Genomic DNA, 24,544 nt, shown 5'->3' on the forward strand with positions numbered 1-24,544 from the left:
ATAAAATCATCTATATATATTTCAGGTTAGAGCACTTAAGAATATGGAATCAGATTTACGTGCAAGTAGGGTGTTAGGTTTTTCCCCCCTACTTTTTTTTTGCTCCATATTCGAAGTTCAGCTTTTTGTGTGCATCAGGCTAGCATTGCGAGCAAAAACTTTTGACTTTAAGCTTGTAATACGAGCGCTACCCGACGCATGCAAAAACCTTACTTCTAGTGGAGTTAGAGCACAAGCTCCACTTGTACTCTGGCTCTTTATATTACAAGTATTTAATGTACCTTTAACCTCTCTCATCCCTAAGTCCCTCCCCCACTATAGCCTTATACAGAATTGTTTAAAAACTGTTGCCAGAGCCTTGTGCAACGCTCCTGAGCCATTTTCCTGCCAAAACACACTGTTACAAGATGACACAGATTTTAACGTTGAATATGTTTATTAGACTGTACAAAATCTAGTTACAGCTTCTGTTCCTTGTATACAAACAGTTCAGCACAGACACACACATAGACCCAGTCACACACAGGAACACAAGCAAATCCAAGAGTAGAATCCAATAGACGCACAAAGTGACACTGGCGCTGCGTGCCTTTATCGCTGCCAATATGGCGTTTCCAGCCACTAATGGCCAAGTGCTCCTTGTGTGTTGCCTTCAATCAGATGGTTGTTCATCACCTGGTAGACCCTGTAATTCCCGAAGACCCTGAAAATAAACAAGAAATCTCCATATAATCTGGAACACCAGATGGGCAATGAAACAAAATCTATAACATCAATAATGGGCTAGATCACAAGTGGAGTGCTAATTTAATGTGCAGCCGTACACGGGCAAATTTGCCCTTTTACATGTGCACATTAAATAACCAGTCATTACGAGTGGCTGGTTAATGCTACCGGGAGCTCGTGGTAGAACTTTAGACAGATATCAGATCTCTGGTTAATGGAAAAAAAGGCCCCAAATTTGCCCCAAAATAAAGTGTACAGTATGAATATGCTTATATACATATATATTTATGTGTTAATATGTGTTTTTACACATATAAACACAAATATATATGTATATATTCATATTATATATATATTTACACTTTGCTGCCCATCGCTGCGCAACTTACTCCCCTTCGCTGCGGTAGGTTCTTTGCCGTGTCTCACGGCATGAAAAAGAGGCTCCCTTTAGAGCCTATGGAAGCATGCTCTTGTGAGCACAAAGCTTCTATGCAATGCGAACGTGAGGTCACGTTCGCATTGCGCTCAACTAGTAATACCAGTGCAAATATTGTGCGCTCCACTCGTAATCTGACCCAATATAAATATATCTCTCAAAGAGACTGTACAATCAATATCTGTCATGGATAAGAATGAGAACTATTTAAACATGTTCAAATATTCTTTGCATAGCAAAAGGGTTAATTTATTTTAATTTTGAGGCTAACAGGAAGTTAAAGGGAGATGAAACCCAAAAATGTTTCTTTCATGTAATTGGCAAGAGTCCATGAGCTAGTGACATATGGGATATACAATCCTACCAGGAGGGGCAAAGTTTCCCAAACCTCAAAATGCCTATAAATACACTCCTCACCACACCCACAATTCAGTTTTACAAACTTTGCCTCCTATGGAGGTGGTGAAGTAAGTTTGTGCTAAGATTTCTACGTTGACATGCGCTTCTCAGCATTTTGAAGCCCAATTCCTCTCAGAGTACAGTGAATGTCAGAGGGATGTGAAGGGAGTATCACCTTTTGAATGCAAGGGTTTTCCTCACGGGAGATATATTTCATAGGTTCTCTGTTATCGGTCGTAGAGATTCATTTCCTACCTCCCTTTTCAGATCGACAATATACTCTCATGTTCCATTACCTCTACTGATAACCGTTTCAGTACTAGTTTGGCTATCTGCTATATGTGGATGGGTGTCTTTTGGTAAGTATGTTTTCATTACTTAAGACATTCTCAGCTATGGTTTGGCACTTTATGTATTTATATAAAGTTCTAAATATATGTATTGTACTTATATTTGCCATGATTCAGGTTTTCAGTATATTTCCTTTTGCAGACTGTCAGTTTCATATCTGGGAAATGTTTTTTTTTAGGAAAAATGTATTTCTTACCTGGGGTGTAGTCTTTTTCAAATTGACTATCTTTTAAATTTGCGGGCAGAATTAGGCTTGCGAGGGCGCAAAATGCTAACGTTTATTGCGTCATTCTTGGCGCAAGATTTTTTTAGCGTGAAGCTACGTTCGTTGACGCAATTTCGTCATTTCCGGTGTCTTAGTTGACGCTGAGTCCTTCACAAGGTTGCATCTTCTGTGACGCGAGTGTGTCATTTCCGGACGTTTTTGGCAACAAAAAATATTTTTCTGTTTGTGCCATGTGTCATACTTGGCACCAAATATTTTAATTATTTAAGACAACATTCCTATATGCCTCTTGCCTTTTCTCTATGTCAAAGGACTATGCTGCATTTTTTTCCCATTCCTGAAACTGCCATATAAGGAAATTGATAATTTTGCTTTATATGTTGTTTTTTCTCTTACATTTGCAAGATTTCTCCATCTGATCCTTTTTTAGAAGTCACTGTTGGAACTCTGCTGCCGGATTATGGTTCTACCAAAGCTAAGTGCATTTGTTGTAAACTTGAGGAGGTTATATCTCCAGCTGTGGCTTGTAATAGCTGTCATGATAAACTTTTACATGCAGAAAATGTATCCATCAGTAGTAGTTCATTTCCTGTTGCTGTTCCCTCAACATCTAATGCATAAGATATACCTGTAAATTTAAAAGAATTTAATTCGGATTCTATACAGAAGGCTTTGTCTGCTATTCCGTCTTCTAATAAACGTAAAAGGTCTTTTAAAACTTCTCATAAAGTTGATGAAATTTCAAATGACCGACAACATACTGAATTATCCTTCTCTGATGAGGATCTATCTGGTTCAGAAGATCCTGCCTCAGATATTGACTCTGACAAATCTTATTTGTTTAAAATGGAGTATATTCGTTCATTGTTAAAAGAAGTGATGATTACATTGGATATGGAGGAAACTAGTCCTCTTGATATTAAAACTAGTAAACGTTTAAATTCCGTTTATAAACCTCCTGTGGTTATTCCAGAGGTTTTTCCAGTTCCTGATGCTATTTCTGTTATGATTTCTAAGGAATGGAATAGGCCTGGTACTTCTTTTATTCCTTCTTCAAGGTTTAAAAAATTGTACCCTATGCTAGCAGTTTCTTTAGAGTTTTGGGAAAAGATCCCTAAAGTTGATGGGGCTATCTCTACTCTTGCTAAACGTACTACTATTCATACTGAAGATAGTACTTCTTTTAAAGATCCTTTAGATAGAAAACTTGAATCTTATCTATGGAAAGCCTATTTATATGCTGGTCATCTTCTCAGGCCTGCAATTTCTTTGGCTGATTTTGCAGCTGCATCAACTTTTTGGTTGGAACATTTAGCGCAACAAGAATTGGATTCTGATTTGTCTAGCATTGTTCGCTTACTCCAACATGCTAATTATTTTATCTGTGATGCTATTTTTTATATCATCAAAATTGATGTAAAATCTATGGCTTTAGCTATTTTAGCTAGAAGAGCTTTGTGGCTTAAATCTTGGAATGCTGACATGACTTCTATGTCCAGATTGCTATTTCTTTCTTTCCAAGGTAATAAGTTCTCAGTTGGATTCAATAATTTCAACTGTCACTGGGGGGGAAGGGAGTTTTTTTGCCTCAGGATAAAAGACCTAAGGGTAAATCTAAAGCTTCTAACCGTTTTAGTTCCTTTCGACAAAATAAGGAACAGAAATCTAATCCTTCCCCCAAGGAATCTGTTTCCAATTGGAAGCCTTCCTCAAATTGGAATAAGTCCAAGCCATTTAAGAGATCAAAGCCAGCCCCCAAGTCCGCATGAAGGTGCGACCCTCATTCCGGCTCAGCTAGTGGGGGCAGATTAAGATTTTTCAAAGATGTTTGGATCAATTCGGTCCAAAATCAATGGATTCAGAGTATTGTCTCTCAGGGCTACAGAATAGGATTCAGAGTAAGAACGCCTGTGAGAAGATTTTTTCTCTCACACATTCCAGCAAACCCAGTAAAGGCTCAGGCTTTCCTGAAGTGTGTTTCCGACCTGGAGTTATCAGGGGTAATAATGCCAATTCCGTTTCAGGAACAGGGTCTGGGGTTTTATTCAAATCTATTCATTGTCCCAAAGAAAGAAAATTCATTCAGACCAGTTTCGGATCTAAAGATTTTGAATCGATATGTAAGAGTACAAATTTTCAAAATGGTGACTATAAGGACTATTCTGCCTTTTGTTCAGCAAGGGCATTATATGTCCACAATAGACTTACAGGATGCATATTTTCATATTCTGATTCATCCAGATCACTATCAGTTCCTGAGATTCTCTTTTCTAGACAAGCATTACCAATTTGTTGCTCTTTGGCCTAGCGACAGCTCCAAGAATCTTTTCAAAGGTTCTCAATGCCCTACTCTCTGTAATCCGAAAGCAGGGTATTGCTGTGTTTCCTTATTTGGACGATATCTTGGTACTTGCTCAGTCTTTACGTTCTGCAGAATCTCACACAAATCAACTAGTGTTGTTTCTTCAAAGACATGGTTGGAGGATCAATTTACCAAAAAGTTTTTTGATTCCTCAGACAAGGGTAACCTTTTTTAGGTTTCCAGATAGATTCAGTGTCCATGACTCTGTCCCTAACAGACAAGAGACAATTAAAAATTGTTTCAGCTTGTCGGAACATTCAGTCTCAATCATTCCCTTCAGTGGCTATGTGCATGGAAGTTTTAGGTCTCATGACTGCAGCATCAGACGCGATCCCCTTTGCTCGTTTTCATATGAGACCTCTCCAGCTTTGCATGCTGAACCAATGGTGCAGGGATTAAACAAGGATATCACAATTAATATCCTTAAATCCCAATGTTCAACTCTCTCTGACTTGGTGGTTAGATCACCATCGTATAATTCTAGGGGCCTCTTTCGTTCGTCCAACCTGGACTGTAATCACAACAGATACAAGTCTTTCAGGTTGGGGGGCTGTTTGGGGATCTCTGACAGCACAAGGGGTTAGGAAATCTCAAGAGGCGAGATTACCAATAAATATTTTGGACTCCATGCGATTCTCAGGGCTCTTCAGTTTTGGCCTCTGTTGAAGAGAGAACCGTTCATTTGTTTTCAGACAGACAATATCACAATTGTGGCTTATGTCAATCATCAGGGTGGGACGCACAGTCCTCAAGCTATGAAAGAAGTATCTCGGATACTTGTTTGGGCGGAATCCAGCTCCTGTCTAATCTCTGTGGTTCATATCCCAGGTATAGACAATTGGAAAGCGGATTACCTCAGTCGTCAGACTTTACATCCAGGGGAGTGGTCTCTCCACCCAGAGGTGTTTTCTCAAGTTGTTCAGATGTGGGGTCTTCCAGAAATAGATTTGATGGCATCTCATCTAAACAAGAAACTTCCCAGGTACCTGTCCAGGTCCAGGGATCCTCAGGCGGAAGCAGTGGATGCGTTGACACTTCCTTGGTGTTATCATTCTGCTTATATTTTCCCGCCTCTAGTTCTTCTGCCAAGAGTGAAAACCAAAATCATCATGGAGCAATCATTTGTGCTGTTGGTGGCTCCAGCATGGCCTCACAGGTTTTGGTATGCGGATCTTGTCCGGATGTCCAGTTACCAACCTTGGCCACTTCCATTAAGGCCAGACCTTCTATCTCAAGGTCCGTTTTTCCATCAGGATCTCAAATCATTAAATTTGAAGGTATGGAAATTGAACGCTTAGTGCTTAGTCATAGAGGTTTTTCTGACTCTGTGATTAATACTATGTTACAGGCTCATAAATCTGTTTCTAGAAAGATTTATTATCGAGTTTGGAAGACTTACATTTCATGGTGTTCTCATAAATTTTCTTGGCATTCTTTTGGAATTCCTAGAATTTTACAGTTTATTCAGGATGGTTTGGATAAAGGGTTGTCTGCAAGTTCCTTGAAAGGACAAATCTCGACTCTTTCTGTTTTATTTCACAGAAAAATTGCTAAGCTTCCTGATATTCATTGTTTTGTACAGGCTTTGGTTCGTATCAGGCCTGTCATTAAATCAATCTCTCCTCCTTGGAGTCTTAATTTGGTTTTGAAGGCTTTACAGGCTCCTCCATTTGAGCCTATGCATTCTTTGGACATTAAACTACTTTCTTGGAAAGTGTTGTTCCATTTGGCCATCTCTTCTACTAGAAGAGTTTCTGAATTATCTAATCTCTCTTGTGAGTCTCCTTTTCTGATTTATCATCAGGATAAGGCAGTTTTGCGGACTTCATTTAAATTTTTACCTAAGGTTGTGAATTCTAACAACATTAATATAGAAATTGTTGTCCCTTCTTTGTGTCCTAATCCTAAGAATTCTTTGGAGAGATCTTTACATTCTTTGGATGTGGTGAGAGCTCTGAAATATTATGTTGAAGCTACTTCCAGTCTATTTGTTAGCTTTTCTGGTTCCAGGAAAGGTCAGAAGGTTTCTGTCGTTTCCTTGGCTTCGTGGTTAAAGCATTTGATTCATCAAGCTTATTTGGAGTCGGGTAAATCCCCGCCTCAGAGAATTACAGCTCATTCTACTAGATCAGTCTCCACTTCCTGGGATTTTAAGAATGAAGCTTCAGTTGATCAGATTTGCAAAGTTGCAACTTGGTCTTCTTTGCATACATTTACTAAATTCTATCATTTTGATGTATTTGCTTCTTAGGAAACAGTTTTTGGTAGAAAAGTTCTTCAGGCAGCTGTTTCAGTTTGATTCTTCTGCTTCTAATTTAAGTTTTTCTTTTCAATTATGAGACTTAACTTATGATTTGGGTTGTGGATTAATTTTTTTCAGCAGAAAATGGCTGTTTTTATTTTTATCCCTCCCTCTCTAGTGACTCTTGCGTGGAGTTTCACTTCTTGGGTATTGCTATCCCATACGTCACTAGCTCATGGACTCTTGCCAATTACATGAAAGAAAACATAATTTATGTAAGAACTTACCTGATAAATTCATTTCTTTCATATTGGCAAGAGTCCATGAGGATGCTTTTTACTCCTTTCTTATCACCCCACTACTTGGCTATATGTTAAAACTGAAGTATGTGTGTGGTGGGAGGTGTATTTATAGGCATTTTGAGGTTTGTGAAACTTTGCCCCTCCTGGTAGGATTGTATATCCCATACGTCACTAGCTCATGGACTCTTGCCAATATGAAAGAAATGAATTTATCAGGTAAGTTCTTACATAAATTATGTTTTTTTTCATGATTTAGATGGAGAATACAAATTTCCACAACTTTCAGATTTGCTTCTATTATGAAATGTGCTTCATTCTCTTTGTATCCTTTGTTGAAGGAGCAGCAAAGCACTACTGGGAGCTAGCTGAATGCATTGAGTGAGCCAATAACATGAGGCATATATAAGCAGCCACCAATCAGCAGCTCTTGTGCCTAGCTAGGTATTATTTTCTAAAAGGATACTTAGGCCTAGATTTGGAGTTCGGCGGTAGCCGTCAAAACCAGCGTTAGAGGCTCCTAACGCTGGTTTTAGGCTACTGCCGGTATTTGGAGTCAGTGATTAAAGGGTCTAACGCTCACTTTTCAGCCGCGACTTTTCCATACCGCAGATCCCCCTACGCCATTTGCGTAGCCTATCTTTTCAATGGGATCTTTCTAACGCCGGTATTTAGAGTCGTTTCTGAAGTGAGCGTTAGAGCTCTAACGACAATATTCCAGCCGCCTGAAAATAGCAGGAGTTAAGAGCTTTCTGGGCTAACGCCGGTTTATAAAGCTCTTAACTACTGTACCCTAAAGTACACTAACACCCATCAACTACCTATGTACCCCTAAACCGAGGCCCCCCCACATCGCCGACACTCGATTAAAATTTTTAACCCCTAATCTGCCGACCGCCACCTACGTTATATTTATGTACCCCTAATCTGCTGCCCCTAACCCCGCCGACCCCTGTATTATATTTATTAACCCCTAACCTGCCCCCCACAACATCGCCGCCAGCTACTTAAAATAATTAACCCCTAATCTTCCGACCGCAAAGCGCCGCCACCTACGTTATCCCTATGTACCCCTAATCTGCTACCCCTAACACCGCCGACCCCTATATTATATTTATTAACCCCTAATCTGCCCCCCACAACGTCGCCGACACCTGCCTACACTTATTAACTCCTAATCTGCCGAGCGGACCTGAGCGCTACTATAAAGTTATTAACCCCTAATCCGCCTCACTAACCCTATCATAAATAGTATTAACCCCTAATCTGCCCTCCCTAACATCGCCGACACCTACCTTCAATTATTAACCCCTAATCTTCCGATCGGAGCTCACCGCTATTCTAATAAATGGATTAACCCCTAAAGCTAAGTCTAACCCTAACACTAACACCCCCCTAACTTAAATATAATTTACATCTAACGAAATAAATTAACTCTTATTAAATAACTTATTCCTATTTAAAGCTAAATACTTACCTGTAAAATAAACCCTAATATAGCTACAATATAAATTATAATTATATTATAGCTATTTTAGGATTAATATTTATTTTACAGGCAACTTTGTAATTATTTTAACCAGGTACAATAGCTATTAAATAGTTAAGAACTATTTAATAGTTACCTAGTTAAAATAATAACAAATTTACCTGTAAAATAAATCCTAACCTAAGTTACAATTAAACCTAACACTACCCTATCAATAAAATAATTAAATAAACTACCTACAATTACCTACAATTAACCTAACACTACACTATCAATAAATTAATTAAATACAATTGCTACAAATAAATACAATTCAATAAACTAGCTAAAGTACAAAAAATAAAAAAGAACTAAGTTACAGAAAATAAAAAAATATTTACAAACATAAGAAAAATATTACAACAATTTTAAACTAAATTACACCTACTCTAAGCCCCCTAATAAAATAACAAAGCCCCCCAAAATAAAAAATTCCCTACCCTATTCTAAATTAAAAAAGTTACAAGCTCTTTTACCTTACCAGCCCTGAACAGGGCCCTTTGCGGGGCATGCCCCAAGAAGTTCAGCTCTTTTGCCTGTAAAAAAAAACATACAATACCCCCCCCCAACCCACCACCCACATACCCCTAATCTAATATTGTATGTTTTTTTTTCTATTGGCTGATCGGAACAGCCAATAGAATGCGAGGTCAATCTGATTGGCTGATTGGATCAGCCAATCGGATTGAACTTGATTCTGATTGGCTGATTCCATCAGCCAATCAGAAAATTCCTACCTTAATTCCGATTGGCTGATAGAATCCTATCAGCCAATCGGAATTCGAGGGACGCCATCTTGGATGACGTCCCTTAAAGGAACAGTCATTCGTCGTTCAGTCGTCGGTCCGGATGGATGTTCCGCGCTGGAGGTCTTCAGGATCCTGCCGCTTCGCTCCGGATGGAAGAAGATCGAAGATGCCGCTTGGAGAAGATGTTTGCCGGTCCGGATGTCCTCTTCTTGCCGGATAGGAGGAAGACTTTGGAGCCTCTTCTGGACCTCTTCAGCACCGGATTATGGATCGCCAACCCCCGCTTGGGTTGGATGAAGATCTTGGAGCCAGGACGGATCGGTGATACCTGGATGGTGAAGACAAGGTAGGAAGATCTTCAGGGGATTAGTGTTAGGTTTATTTAAGGGGGGTTTGGGTTAGATTAGGGGTATGTGGGTGGTGGGTTGTAATGTTGGGGGGGGGGTATTGTATGTTTTTTTTTACAGGCAAAAGAGCTGAACTTCTTGGGGCATGCCCCGCAAAGGGCCCTGTTCAGGGCTGGTAAGGTAAAAGAGCTTGTAACTTTTTTAATTTAGAATAGGGTAGGGAATTTTTTATTTTGGGGGGCTTTGTTATTTTATTAGGGGGCTTAGAGTAGGTGTAATTAGTTTAAAATTGTTGTAATATTTTTCTTATGTTTGTAAATATTTTTTTATTTTCTGTAACTTAGTTCTTTTTTATTTTTTGTACTTTAGCTAGTTTATTGAATTGTATTTATTTGTAGGAATTGTGTTTAATTAATTTATTGATAGTGTAGTGTTAGGTTAATTGTAGGTAATTGTAGGTAGTTTATTTAATTATTTTATTGATAGGGTAGTGTTAGGTTTAATTATATCTTAGGTTAGGATTTATTTTACAGGTAAATTTGTTATTATTTTAACTAGGTAACTATTAAATAGTTCTTAACTATTTAATAGCTATTGTACCTGGTTAAAATAATTACAAAGTTGCCTGTAAAATAAATATTAATCCTAAAATAGCTATAATATAATTATAATTTATATTCTAGCTATATTAGGGTTTATTTTACAGGTAAGTATTTAGCTTTAAATAGGAATAAGTTATTTAATAAGAGTTAATTTATTTCGTTAGATAAAAATTATATTTAACTTAGGGGGGTGTTAGTGTTAGGGTTAGACTTAGCTTTAGGGGTTAATCCATTTATTAGAATAGCGGTGAGCTCCGGTCGGCAGATTAGGGGTTAATAATTGAAGTTAGGTGTCGGCGATGTTAGGGAGGGCAGATTAGGGGTTAATACTATTTATGATAGGGTTAGTGAGGCGGATTAGGGGTTAATAACTTTATTATAGTAGCGCTCAGGTCCGCTCGGCAGATTAGGGGTTAATAAGTGTAGGCAGGTGTCGGCGACGTTGAGGGGGGCAGATTAGGGGTTAATAAATATAATATAGGGGTCGGCGATGTTAGGGCAGCAGATTAGGGGTACATAGGGATAACGTAGGATGCGGCGGTTTACGGAGCGGCAGATTAGGGGTTAATAATAATATGCAGGGGTCAGCGATAGCGGGGGCGGCAGATTAGAGGTTAATAAGTGTAAGGTTAGGGGTGTTTAGACTCGGGGTACATGTTAGAGTGTTAGGTGCAGACGTAGGAAGTGTTTCCCCATAGGAAACAATGGGGCTGCGTTAGGAGCTGAATGCTGCTTTTTTGCAGGTGTTAGGTTTTTTTTCAGCTCAAACAGCCCCATTGTTTCCTATGGGAGAATCGTGCACGAGCACGTTTTTGAGGCTGGCCGCGTCCGTAAGCAACTCTGGTATCGAGAGTTGCATTTGCGGTAAAAATGCTCTACGCTCCTTTTTTGGAGCCTAACGCAGCATTTGTTTGAACTCTCGATACCAGAGTTAATTTTATGGTGCGGCCAGAAAAAAGCCCGCGGAGCGTTAACAGCCCTTTTACCGCCGAACTCCAAATCTAGGCCTTAGGTAGGCTCAGCAACTGCGTATACCAAAAGAACAAAAATGAATGATATACTAGAAGTAAATGGGAAAGCTGTTTAATTGTGCTCTGAATCGTGAGAGAAAAATGTAGGTTTCATATCCATTTAACCTTAAAGTGATGGTAAATTTCAGAATTTTAAGAATGTTGCAAAACTACATAATTATTTTTTAAAAAGTGTATATAGTTATATATATATATATATATATATATATATTATAATAAAATATTTATAATTCTATTTAATATTTTCTGCTCCTCTGACCCCACCCCTCCCATACCCTCTTATTCCGCTGCCCAAAACTCACCTCTAGGACCACTCTGATGTGAGCTTTAATATTAGCCGCATCTCTCGATAAATTGTCGCTTATTCTTATTTAAAAAAAAAAAAAAAAAAAAAGGAATACATGAATGTTATACAGGATATATAGTCAGAAAAAGATTGAGAGGGTACAATCAGACAAAGGCACATTATACAGAGTACAGTCAGGCAGGGGGCACATTATACAGAGTACAGTCAGGCAGGGGGCACATTATACAGAGTACAGTCAGGCAGAGGCACATTATACAGTCAGGCCGTACAATATACAGTATACAGTCAGGAGGGTACATTATACAGTATACAGTCAGGAGGGTACATTATACAGTATACAGTCAGGAGGGTAATTATACAGTATACAGTAAGGGGGTACATTATACAGTATAGAGTCAGGGGGTACATTATACAGTATACAGTCAGGAGGGTACATTATACAGTATACAGTCAGGAGGGTAATTATACAGTATACAGTCAGGGGGTACATTATACAGTATACAGTCAGGAGGGTACATTATACAGTGTACAGTCAGGGGGGTACATTATACAGTATACAGTCAGGAGGTACATTATACAGTATACAGTCAGGAGGGTACATTATACAGTGCACAGTCAGGAGGGTACATTATACAGTATACAGTCAGGGGGGTACATTATACAGTATACAGTCAGGGGGTACATTATACAGTGTACAGTCAGGGGGGTACATTATACAGTATACAGTCAGGGAGTACATTATACAGTATACAGTCAGGAGGGTACATTATACAGTATACAGTCAGGAGGGTACATTATACAGTATACAGTCAGGAGGGTACATTATACAGTGTACAGTCAGGGGGGGTACATTATACAGTATACAGTCAGGAGGGTAATTATACAGTGTACAGTCAGGAGGGTACATTATACAGTGTACAGTCAGGAGGGTACATTATACAGTGTACAGTCAGGGGGTACATTATACAGTATACAGTCAGGGAGTACATTATACAGTATACAGTCAGGAGGGTACATTATACAGTGTACAGTCAGGGGGGTACATTATACAGTATACAGTCAGGGGGTACATTATACAGTATACAGTCAGGGGGTACATTATACAGGGAGTGCAGAATTATTAGGCAAGTTGTATTTTTGAGGATTAATTTTATTATTGAACAACAACCATGTTCTCAATGAACCCAAAAAACTCATTAATATCAAAGCTGAATAGTTTTGGAAGTAGTTTTTAGTTTGTTTTTAGTTATAGCTATTTTAGGGGGATATCTGTGTGTGCAGGTGACTATTACTGTGCATAATTATTAGGCAACTTAACAAAAAACAAATATATACCCATTTCAATTATTTATTTTTACCAGTGAAACCAATATAACATCTCAACATTCACAAATATACATTTCTGACATTCAAAAACAAAACAAAAACAAATCAGTGACCAATATAGCCACCTTTCTTTGCAAGGACACTCAAAAGCCTGCCATCCATGGATTCTGTCAGTGTTTTGATCTGTTCACCATCAACATTGTGTGCAGCAGCAACCACAGCCTCCCAGACACTGTTCAGAGAGGTGTACTGTTTTCCCTCCTTGTAAATCTCACATTTGATGATGGACCACAGGTTCTCAATGGGGTTCAGATTAGGTGAACAAGGAGGCCATGTCATTAGATTTTCTTCTTTTATACCCTTTCTTGCCAGCCACGCTGTGGAGTACTTGGACGCGTGTGATGGAGCATTGTCCTGCATGAAAATCATGTTTTTCTTGAAGGATGCAGACTTCTTCCTGTACCACTGCTTGAAGAAGGTGTCTTCCAGAAACTGGCAGTAGGACTGGGAGTTGAGCTTGACTCCATCCTCAACCCGAAAAGGCCCCACAAGCTCATCTTTGATGATACCAGCACAAACCAGTACTCCACCTCCACCTTGCTGGCGTCTGAGTCGGACTGGAGCTCTCTGCCCTTTACCAATCCAGCCACGGGCCCATCCATCTGGCCCATCAAGACTCACTCTCATTTCATCAGTCCATAAAACCTTAGAAAAATCAGTCTTGAGATATTTCTTGGCCCAGTCTTGACGTTTCAGCTTGTGTGTCTTGTTCAGTGGTGGTCGTCTTTCAGCCTTTCTTACCTTGGCCATGTCTCTGAGTATTGCACACCTTGTGCTTTTGGGCACTCCAGTGATGTTGCAGCTCTGAAATATGGCCAAACTGGTGGCAAGTGGCATCTTGTCAGCTGCACGCTTGACTTTTCTCAGTTCATTGGCAGTTATTTTGCGCCTTGGTTTTTCCACACGATTCTTGTGACCCTGTTGACTATTTTGAATGAAACGCTTGATTGTTCGATGATCACGCTTCAGAAGCTTTGCAATTTTAAGAGTGCTGCATCCCTCTGCAAGATATCTCACTATTTTTGACTTTTCTGAGCCTGTCAAGTCCTTCTTTTGACCCATTTTTCCAAAGGAAAGGAAGTTGCCTAATAATTATGCACACCTGATATAGGGTGTTGATGTCATTAGACCACACCCCTTCTCATTACAGAGATGCACATCACCTAATATGCTTAATTGGTAGTAGGCTTTCGAGCCTATACAGCTTGGAGTAAGACAACATGCATAAAGAGGATGATGTGGTCAAAATACTCATTTGCCTAATAATTCTGCACTCCCTGTACAATCAGGAGGGTACATTATACAGTGTACAGTCAGGGGGGTACATTATACAGTGTACAGTCAGGGGGGTACATTATACAGTGTACAGTCAGGGGGGTACAGTATACAGTTAGGGGGGTACATTATACATTATACAGTGTACAGTCAGGGGGGTACATTATACAGTATACAGTCAGGGGGGTATATTATACAGTATACAGTCAGGGGGGTACATTATACAGTATACAGTCAGGGGGGTACATTATACAGTGTACAGTCAGGGGGGTACATTATACAGTGTGCAGTGTACAGTCAGGGGGGTACATTATACAGTATACAGTCAGGCACTGCAGCAGAAGCTACATTAGTTGTGTCCCATGGGAAGAATAGTATAAATACATTTTTAACAGAGATGGAATTATTACAAGAGTCTTTCTATAGCTGGTATAAGACAAAAAAACAGGATACAGACTTTAGCTTTGGGGTATAGCTGGCAGTGCAGACCTAGCATTACACTCAGTTACTAGAGACGTCAGCAGGTTGCTATTGCAGTAAAAACTAAACCCTATACCCGTTCTGTAACAATGAGCAATAACACGCTGCTAATTGTGAATACTAGAAAGAAACACTTGACTTGGGGATATAATGGAACATTTAAAACTCTGTGTTTGTGTTTAATATGACCATTGTATACGTCTGTATTTATGTACCGCATTAATAAAGATCCACGTACAAAACAGAATTTGCAAAGAAAGAGCCGCGTCCAAGCAGATGTGAGATACAAAGCAGTTTGTATAGTGTGCTAAGCAATCTCTGCGTAGGATATTGCAAGGCTAGGTAATTATATATAACAAAAGTACACTAGATTTTCGGTTTATTTGGCTGAAAGGGACAGAAAAGAAGAGCGAGAAGCAGGCGAGAAAGCCAGACAGGGAGGGAGGTTGTTAATCAGGGCTGGAATCTTTTTCTTACTCGGTCAGTATTTTGCTTTTCTTTTCAATGAACTTTAGAGCTTCTTCCAAGGTTAGTTCTGCATAAAATCCAAACCCCAACGCAAGAAAAATCTTCGAGGAATCAGGACTAGAGAAATGAAAAAAAAAAATCAAAGGGACAATATAGATATATTGATATAGAGTAACATATCGGCCAAGTCTTAACATTTTTAAAACAAATTAACATCAACTTTTTACTGCCATAGTTCTTCAATAGCCACCATTTGCCTTATTTGTAAGGAGCCTATCGGGTTTTTGCCCACAGGCAACAAGACTAGCCACAGTCATTATAAAATTAATTGTTTGCCAGTTGTTATCTGATAAAGCCAATAAGGGACCAATATGTAGCATGGTTAGCCCTGATATGTCACTAGGGTGCATTTTAAAGGAACATGAAACCCAAAACTTTTCTTTCACAATTCAGATAGAGCATGTGATTGTAAACAACTTTCTAATTTACTCTCAATTATAAATTTTTCTTTGTTCTCTTGGTATCTGTTGTTGAAAAGCAGGGACGTAAGATTAGGAACCGGCCCATTTCTGGAGCACTATATGGCAGCAGATTTTCAAAAATATTATCCATTTGCAAGAGCACTATATGGCAGCATTCTTTCCTGCTATGTAGAGCTTCAGATGCCTACCTAGGTATCTCTTCAACACAGAATATCATGGGAACAAAGCAAATTTGATCATAGAAGTAAATTGGAAACATTTTTTTTTTTTTTAAATGGTGAGCTCTGTAAATCACAAAATATTTTTTTTGTGTTTCATATCCCTTTAAGTTCGGAGAATTAGAAAATCCTCAATTTTCAGACCTAAATTGCATTAAAAAAAATAATGAAAGTATATTGCAAAGTTATTTCATTACATATAATTATGTATAATTTATTATAAAACTTTCAAGGTGTTAACTGTTCCTTTAAGGCAAAGAGAGGACAGAAAAAGTGCAATAGGGTGAACAGATGAGACAGAGGAAGAAAGAAGGAGAGAAAAAGAGCAGTGGGGGGAGTGAAAGTACCGAGACAGTCGAGATGGCAAAGAGAGAGAGATAAGTGAGGCAAAGAGGGGAGAGAAGTGAGGCACAGAGGTGAGATCAGAGGGGAGAGAAGTGAGGCACAGAGGGGAGAGAAGTGAGGCACAGAGGGGAGAGAAGTGAGGCACAGAGGGGAGATAAGTGAGGCACAGAGGGGAGAGAAGTGAGGCACAGAGGGGAGAGAAGTGAGGCACAGAGGGGAGAGAGGTGAGGCACAGAGGGGAGAGAGGTGAGGCACAGAGGGGAGAGAGGTGAGGCACAGAGGGGAGAGAGGTGAGGCACAGAGGGAAGAGAGGTGAGGCACAGAGGGGAGAGAAGTGAGGCACAGAGGGGAGAGAAGTGAGGCACAGAGGGGAGAGAAGTGAGGCACAGAGGGGAGAGAAGTGAGGCACAGAGGGGAGATAAGTGAAGCACACAAGGGAGAGAAGTGAGGCACAGAAGGGAGAGAAGTGAGGCACAGAGGGGAGAGAAGTGAGGCACAGAGGGGAGATAAGTGAGACACAGAGGGGAGATAAGTGAGGCACAGAGGGGAGATAAGTGAGGCACAGAGGGGAGAGAAGTGAGGCACAGAGGGGAGAGAAGTGAGGCACAGAGGGGAGAGAAGTGAGGCACAGAGGGGAGAGAAGTGAGGCACAGAGGGGAGAGAAGTGAGGCACAGAGGGGAGAGAAGTGAGGCACAGAGGGGAGAGAAGTGAGGCACAGAGGGGAGATAAGTGAGACACAGAGGGGAGAGAAATGAGACACAGAGGGGAGATAAGTGAGGCACAGAGGGGAGAGAAGTGAGGCACAGAGGGGAGATAAGTGAGGCACAGAGGGGAGAGAAGTGAGGCACAGAGGGGAGAGAAGTGAGACACAGAGGGGACAGAAGTGAGACACAGAGGGGACAGAAGTGAGACACAGAGGGGACAGAAGTGAGACACAGAGGGGACAGAAGTGAGGCACAGAGGGGAGATAAGTGAGGCACAGAGGGGAGATAAGTGAGGCACAGAGGGGAGATAAGTGAGGCACAGAGGGGAGATAAGTGAAGCACACAAGGGAGAGAAGTGAGGCACAGAAGGGAGAGAAGTGAGGCACAGAAGGGAGAGAAGTGAGGCACAGAGGGGAGAGAAGTGAGGCACAGAGGGGAGAGAAGTGAGGCACAGAGGGGAGAGAAGTGAGGCACAAAGGGGAGATAAGTGAGACACAGAGGGGAGAGAAATGAGACACAGAGGGGAGGCACAGAGGGGAGATAAGTGAGGCACAGAGGGGAGAGAAGTGAGACACAGAGGGGACAGAAGTGAGACACAGAGGGGACAGAAGTGAGACACAGAGGGGAGATAAGTGAGGCACAGAGGGGAGATAAGTGAGGCACAGAGGGGAGATAAGTGAGGCACAGAGGGGAGATAAGTGAGGCACAGAGGGGAGATAAGTGAGGCACAGAGGGGAGATAAGTGAGGCACAGAGGGGAGATAAGTGAGGCACAGAGGGGAGAGAGGTAAGGCACAGAGGGGAGAGAGGTGAGGCACAGAGGGGAGAGAGGTGAGGCACAGAGGGGAGAGAAGTGAGGCACAGAGGGGAGATCAGTGAGGCACAGAGGGGAGAGAAGTGAGGCACAGAGGGGAGAGAAGTGAGACACAGAGGGGAGATAAGTGAGGCACAGAGGGGAGATAAGTGAGGCACAGAGGGGAGATAAGTGAGGCACAGAGGGGAGATAAGTGAGGCACAGAGGGGAGAGAAGTGAGGCACAGAGGGGAGAGAAGTGAGGCACAGAGGGGAGAGAAGTGAGGCACAGAGGGGAGATAAGTGAGGCACAGAGGGGAGAGAAGTGAGGCACAGAGGGGAGAGAAGTGAGGCACAGAGGGGAGAGAAGTGAGGCACAGAAGGGAGAGAAGTGAGGCACAGAGGGGAGAGAAGTGAGACACAGAGGGGAGAGAAGTGAGACACAGAAGGGAGATAAGTGAGGCACAGAGGGGAGATAAGTGAGGCACAGAGGGGAGAGAAGTGAGGCACAGAGGGGAGAGAAGTGAGGCACAGAGGGGAGAGAAGTGAGGCACAGAGGGGAGAGAAGTGAGGCACAGAGGGGAGGGGAAAGAGAGAGGGGAGGGGAAAGAGAGAGGTCAGAGAGGGAGTAAAATGAGATAGGGGAGAGGGGAAAGAGAGAGAAGTGAGACAGAGGGGAGAAAAACAGGGAGATGGGAAATATAGAAAGATATGGGGCAGAGAGAGGGGTGCAGATTAATGAGTTTACATTCTGGAAGGAAGTATTTTTCCAGTACAAGTGTAAAGTTCATTACTGAGACACATTTTACTGTGCACAAAGCATATATACATACACCAGGTGCACTCTCATTAAAATCCACTGCACTGGTCAGCGAGCCAGCTGTGGCGTGTATGTATCTGCGGTAACAATGACATCCCTGGCGCAGTATACGCTCTCTGAGCAGGATTTGAATACAGGTGCGTGGGACTTATTTATATCACGTCTGTTCATTGTAAAAATGATTCACATCTTGAATAAAAAGAATTTTATCTTTGGCGATCCTGAGCTTCGGACAAGGTCCTCTGAGCCAATCACGAGCAGCATATGTGAATATCCACTGATCTGGCCATCTTCAGCAATTGAGTGGTGCTTTTCTGTTTGGAGCTTACTTTAGCTAGTATTTAAAGGGACGGTGTATTAAGATTTTTTTCCTTTTAATGTGTTCACAATGATCTATTTTAACTGCCAGAGTGTGCCAAATATATTCTATATATTTATTTTGTCATTTAAAGTAGATGCACTTGCTTGTTGAAACCTCCACCTACACAGACATAATGCTGCATTACTAGCTAAAGAAAAACTACGTAAACAAGACAAGGCATCTGCAAAAACCTACAAGTGGGGAGTGGGAGGGAGAATCCAGACCATTTATATTGGATTTCCTGCAGCTGCGTTGAATACAATTAACTCTTTGCTGATTGACTGAGTACACTTTCACTTTAAAAGGACAGTAAAGTCAAAATAAAACATTCATGATTTAGATAGAACATACCATTTTAAACAACTTTCCAATTTACTTCTATTATCCAATTTACTTTGTTCTCTTGATATCCTTTTCTTGAAAACCATACCTAGGTAGGCTCAGGAGCAGCAATGCACTACAGGGAGCTAACTGCTGGTTGCTGATATGTGCCTCTTGTCATTGGCTCACACAATGTGTTCAGCTAGCTCCCAGTAGTGCATTGCTGCTCCTTCAACAAAGGTTAGTATGAGAATGAAGCAAATTTGATAACAGAAGTAAATTGGAAAGTGGTTTGTATATTCTATCTACACATAGTGACAGTAACAGCGCAAAAAGAAAAATGCTCTAACTGATTAGTTTCCTTTAAAGGGAAATTGTACACTACATTTTTCTTTGCATATATGTTTTGTAGATGATCCATTTATACAGCCCATTTGGGAGTGTTTTTGTAACAATGTATAGTTTTGCTTATTTTTTAATAACATTGTGCTGATTTTCAGACTCTTAACCAATCCCCAAAGTGTTAGCAGTATACTGATGTCTTCAGCTTCCTGCTGCTCCTGTTGGTCTAATGGGTCTTTTCATATGCAGGGAAGAAAGGAGGGCGGAGTGTCTGCTCTTCCTGCTTTCTCAGCCCCTTTCAATGGGTGTCCCAGCCTAACCGCATCAAAAGTTCTAAACTGGGAGCTTCTAATAAGTTTTTAAAGGTTTTATACTGGATATTTAGATCAGTATCTGTGCATATTCTTCTTTATAGCAATGTCTATTACATGCAGTTATATGAAAATTGGTGTACACTGTCCCTTTAACTCCTAGAAGCCTGAGACTATTTGCGCATAAATGCTATCTTCTGATGTACAAACAGGTATTCAGTACTTTTTGGTTACTAATAATTGATGTTTTTATGAGTTTTGATTTCCTTCACTTTACTGACGGTAAAAATAAATTCCAAAATACAAATTAAAACCCAGAAACCTGCTAAAAATATAAACCAATGGGGGGCGGAGCTAGCTCGGCAACAGAATGGACGCACATGAGTAGAGCTCCATATAACTTTTATCCTTTTATGCTTACAATGGCCATCCAGCTGAACGAATAATACGTTAAAAGTGAGTTCAACCTCTGGTGAGACTGCCCTGACTACTGGTGTTACTTATGCTGCGAGCTACGGAGACAACAGAGCTGCATACTTGGTTAATGGACTGATCGTTATAGAAGCTCTGGGGTAGCGGCCATCTTGCCTGTTTGTTCTTTCTACTGCCCTCGTGGCACACTATAGCCCAGTCTATTCTGACTCCTTTGTACATTGTTTACTAGCACTATCCCGAAATAGACCTTGAGCCATGGAAGATCTTTGTAATACCGTGCATGCTGTGTTTGGGGAGCTGAGGAGAGAGCTTCTACAGATTATTACCAACTATTCCTACCCTCAGCACCTCGGCGCTGAGCAACAGGTGAAACTGGAGAGGGATCCCGCTCATAGTACCGGAGGATATGTGGCACAGAGCCAGCAAAAACCACAACCGTTTGTTTCACCATCGGTGGATAGTGTATCTGCAGTGAGACAGGTGATGGGAGTAGAGCGAGAGTTGCGGGGAGACAGTGCGGTCTCACTTTCATTTGACAAAGATGAGGATCCTGGTGCTAGCTGGCTATCTGTACTAATCACTACTGAGAGGATGGGAGACACTGAGATGGTATCAGCAGTGAACATCTGCAAAGTGCTCAGTGGTGGAGGCCTGGATACTAACATGATCGTTCTGAAGGTTTCTTTCTACAAGTGTCAAGGCCCTGAGAACGTTACCTGGACTGTTTATTTTGGTGGCGGAGATGTGGCTGAGACTTTACCCCAGCATAACAGGGCTGGTGTCGGATAAAGGTTCTGATATGTGGAGGGGAGTCCCCTTTACTGGGAGCTGCTCCTAGATCATTCTCCCATGTTTGAAATATTAGTCAGGTCATTTATCTTATATATTTTATTGCCTTTCTCTTTTATTGCTTACCGGACTGAGCAGCCCCAGGCAAGGAGTTGGTTGAACTTATGATGGAACTGATCTTCCCCAGCAAGGAATTGATCAAATATATTCTAAGTCTGTGTTTTTTTTTTTTTTTGTTTGTTTTTTTGTTTCTACAAATCGAATGGCAGATGTGGGTTATATGGTATAGGCAGATTCATGATGTTAGATGTTTAACGCAGAGTTTTTTCACAATGTTTACATACACTTTGTTTTCTAGATTGTAATGTATATTTCTGGACTGTTCTCTGGGTAGGTTTCAATATTCTGATGTTCAGGTAGCTACTTTATTGGGGGAATAGGTAACATTCTGAGTTAATAGAGCCCGTGTTCATTTAAATGTGATCGGTTTCCTTTTTTCCCCTCTGCTGCTCATATCTTCCCTGGCCCACTAGATGGCAGTATAGACACATAAGATTTCCCAGCCGTGTCTAAGATACTGGTAAGAACGATATTCCCTCCAGCCCTCTGAACCCATGTATGTGAGTTAGTGTGACTGTTCTTTTGGATTTTGATGCATAACATAGCTAGTTCAATAGAGGTTGATTAATCATTTAGTTTGACACCTATTATAAATCTCACTTTTTACCACTGGATGGACAAAGATCAGTTGCTATAAATGTTTTTATTATCTATTCATGGAAATGCTGTCCTGGGACTGTAATAATATATTTGGACTCTAAATCCTTTTTTTTTCTGTACCCCTTTTAGTGCTAGGATAGTTCTGTCATGTTTATTTTGCTAATATCTATGTGCCTAATACTGGGGAGTTTATTGTTTCTATATGTCTAATATGATCCCTGACTTACATATCTAGCTATAGTATAGTCTAACATTTCAGTACAAATACCTCTGGGTACTACAGACCAATGTTATTTAATGCTGTAGCTCTGTAGAACATTAGTTTATAAGATTGACCTAAGGCTTATTCTGAAGTATACTGGGCTTAAATAAGATTATTTATTACGATCCAGGCAGTTTAGTTTTGCTTTTGTATGCTTTTAAACCCACATGTTGAATGAGCATCTGCACTGGGTATATTTATATAATAGACTACTGCCCTACCCCTTTTAGGGTATAGTATATATAGTACTGATAAGACTTTCGAACATTTAAATTTATATATTTGCTAGGACAGTCTGATAAGATGTTAATGTCTGAAACATAGGTTTTCTGGAAAGTCCCTTGTTGAATATAAGCATTGTGGACTTGTAATCATCAGCTACTATGTTAGCACTGAATCTATTGTAGGCCTATATCGTAGCAATAATTACGTTATTGAAATTATTTAAGCATTGCCAGGCTTCTAATTTTAGTGTAATAGGTATTACTGTATTTGTGTTACATCACTACCTGTCATGTGGGCTGGTGTGCTGCCTGCGGCCGGGACAGCATATTCTAGCCCTTGGGCTTATTACAGTCAAAATTAGCTTTAGAACATCTATACTCTAACATTCTATATACCAATTGGATAATATTAACATAAGACCTTCTTAAGAATTCGCTAGGATATATCACCGATTTCTGCAGTTATTCAGTATATGTTTTTAGGGAACAGGTTTTATTTAATTATTAAAAGTAGGGGTACTATACACTTTCTGATCTACTTTGTAGATGTATTTTGATGCAAATACATATGATTAATACCCCCTACACTAGTAATGCTACTGTTCTGATAGTTTAAGTTTCAGTGTTATAGTTTTCTTATTTAGTTTAATATGTAATTCATGGCTTTCCAATATGCTGTCTTTTTTTTAATTTGAAGTGCTTAGCAACACCCCTAGTGTACTCTAATCTAATAATATAAGGTGTCTTCAGTTTAGCAGAATTGAGACTAAATAAATTATATTCTCTTCCCAGACATGAAAATTGCCAGTCCATATAGATAATTTAGATTTAGGTAAAACAACAATGATAGCCCGTGGCTGCTTATATTTGGCAAGTTATTATCCATGTTACAGAGTGTAGGTATATGTGGTCTACCTCTATAGCCTCAACTGTCTAACTATATATTATAAACTGGTTGGCTCTGATTCCCCCCCTAGGGCTCCCGCCTTAGTATATGTTTACTTAGTAAACCAAGGAACGTAGATTCCCTTGAATTTCCCTTCTATATAACACAAGACTGGTACAATGTAGCGGCTAGTAATAGCCTCATTCAAGTATTACATAATAATAGTCTTGCTAATCCCCTTTCTTATTGTATATTTTCTAATGATTTCACTCGTCTAAGGAGATTTATATTTGTATGGGCTTAATTATGGCCCTATAGGCTATAGATTTGAATTCTTTTCATAACTTTTGGCAATTACAGTCATAAGGGCTCCAAAAGGGCCCCATATTTTTATTTGAAAATCTGAGGTTAGTCCTTTTTACTTTTATTAACCACATAGGTAGCACTTGTTTACTAGTGTTTGGTTCAGTTTTTAGTTTTTGTTTTCTCTACATGTAGAAGTGCAAGACTTTATTTATGTTTATAGTTTTGTGGAGATGTATGCTATATGTACAGTACTGTATACCTTATTATATATCCTCACGGGTTGAGGGTTTTTCTAAATGATTACTATGTACTGTTATATTCTTTACCTCAATAAAAAATATTTAAAAAAAAAAAAAAAAAAAAAAAAAAAATAAACTATTATACTCAAAAAAAAAAAAAAAAAAAAAAAAAAAAAAAAAAAAAAAAAAATATAAACCAATAAAAACCATGAGTGACCAACAGGGAATAAGGCAGCCAAAATTAGATGCTAAAACAGCTTCTTTAGGACACGGGAAACTTGGAACAAACTGTTCAGCCATTTATAAGCTCTATCTGATGTGTAATTACAGAGAATGCATGGATCAGATATTTGGAAACACTGCTCAATGGCATTTTAACCCCTTATGGACATAGCTTCAGTTTGCTCATTGGTTCTATGACAGAATAATTCCATCATCGGTCATTAAGGGATTAAAGGGAACTCTAGCATGGATGTGAAAGACCAGTAATTTATCATGCTAAGAAAAAGCTACCAAAAAGACTGACGTTGTAATAAATACTTCTCCGTGCACAACTCACATAGCTGTATTAGTGCTCAGAAACTAGACCTATAAAGTTGCTCTCTGATGCACATATTATTATTATTATCATTTCTTTGTATAGCGCCGCCAAATTCCGTAGCGCTGGGTACAATGATAGGGGTATACAACGACAAAGATTTGTGATACAATACAAAACATATCAAGACTAAACAAATCTAGCACAGGAGGAAGAGGCCCCTGCTCCGGAGAGC

The 24,544-nt window shown here is 40.0% G+C and overlaps 1 protein-coding gene across 1 annotated transcript in view; it reads right to left on the bottom strand.

The window, feature by feature from the left end:
* Positions 1–417: 417 nt before the first annotated feature.
* UXT (ubiquitously expressed prefoldin like chaperone) overlaps positions 418–24,544 on the bottom strand; it is a 50,605-nt gene continuing 26,478 nt past the window's right edge. Inside the window, exons 4-6 of the mRNA XM_053695946.1 lie at positions 15,224–15,331; positions 11,601–11,664; positions 418–703 (exon numbers count right to left, since the gene is read on the bottom strand). Of these exons, the coding sequence (XP_053551921.1) occupies positions 653–703; positions 11,601–11,664; positions 15,224–15,331 (223 nt within the window). The 3' untranslated portion in view covers positions 418–652. The remainder of the gene's footprint in view (positions 704–11,600; positions 11,665–15,223; positions 15,332–24,544) is intronic.

The sequence above is a fragment of the Bombina bombina genome, chromosome 12, assembly GCF_027579735.1.
Source record: "Bombina bombina isolate aBomBom1 chromosome 12, aBomBom1.pri, whole genome shotgun sequence".
NCBI lineage: Eukaryota > Metazoa > Chordata > Amphibia > Anura > Bombinatoridae > Bombina > Bombina bombina.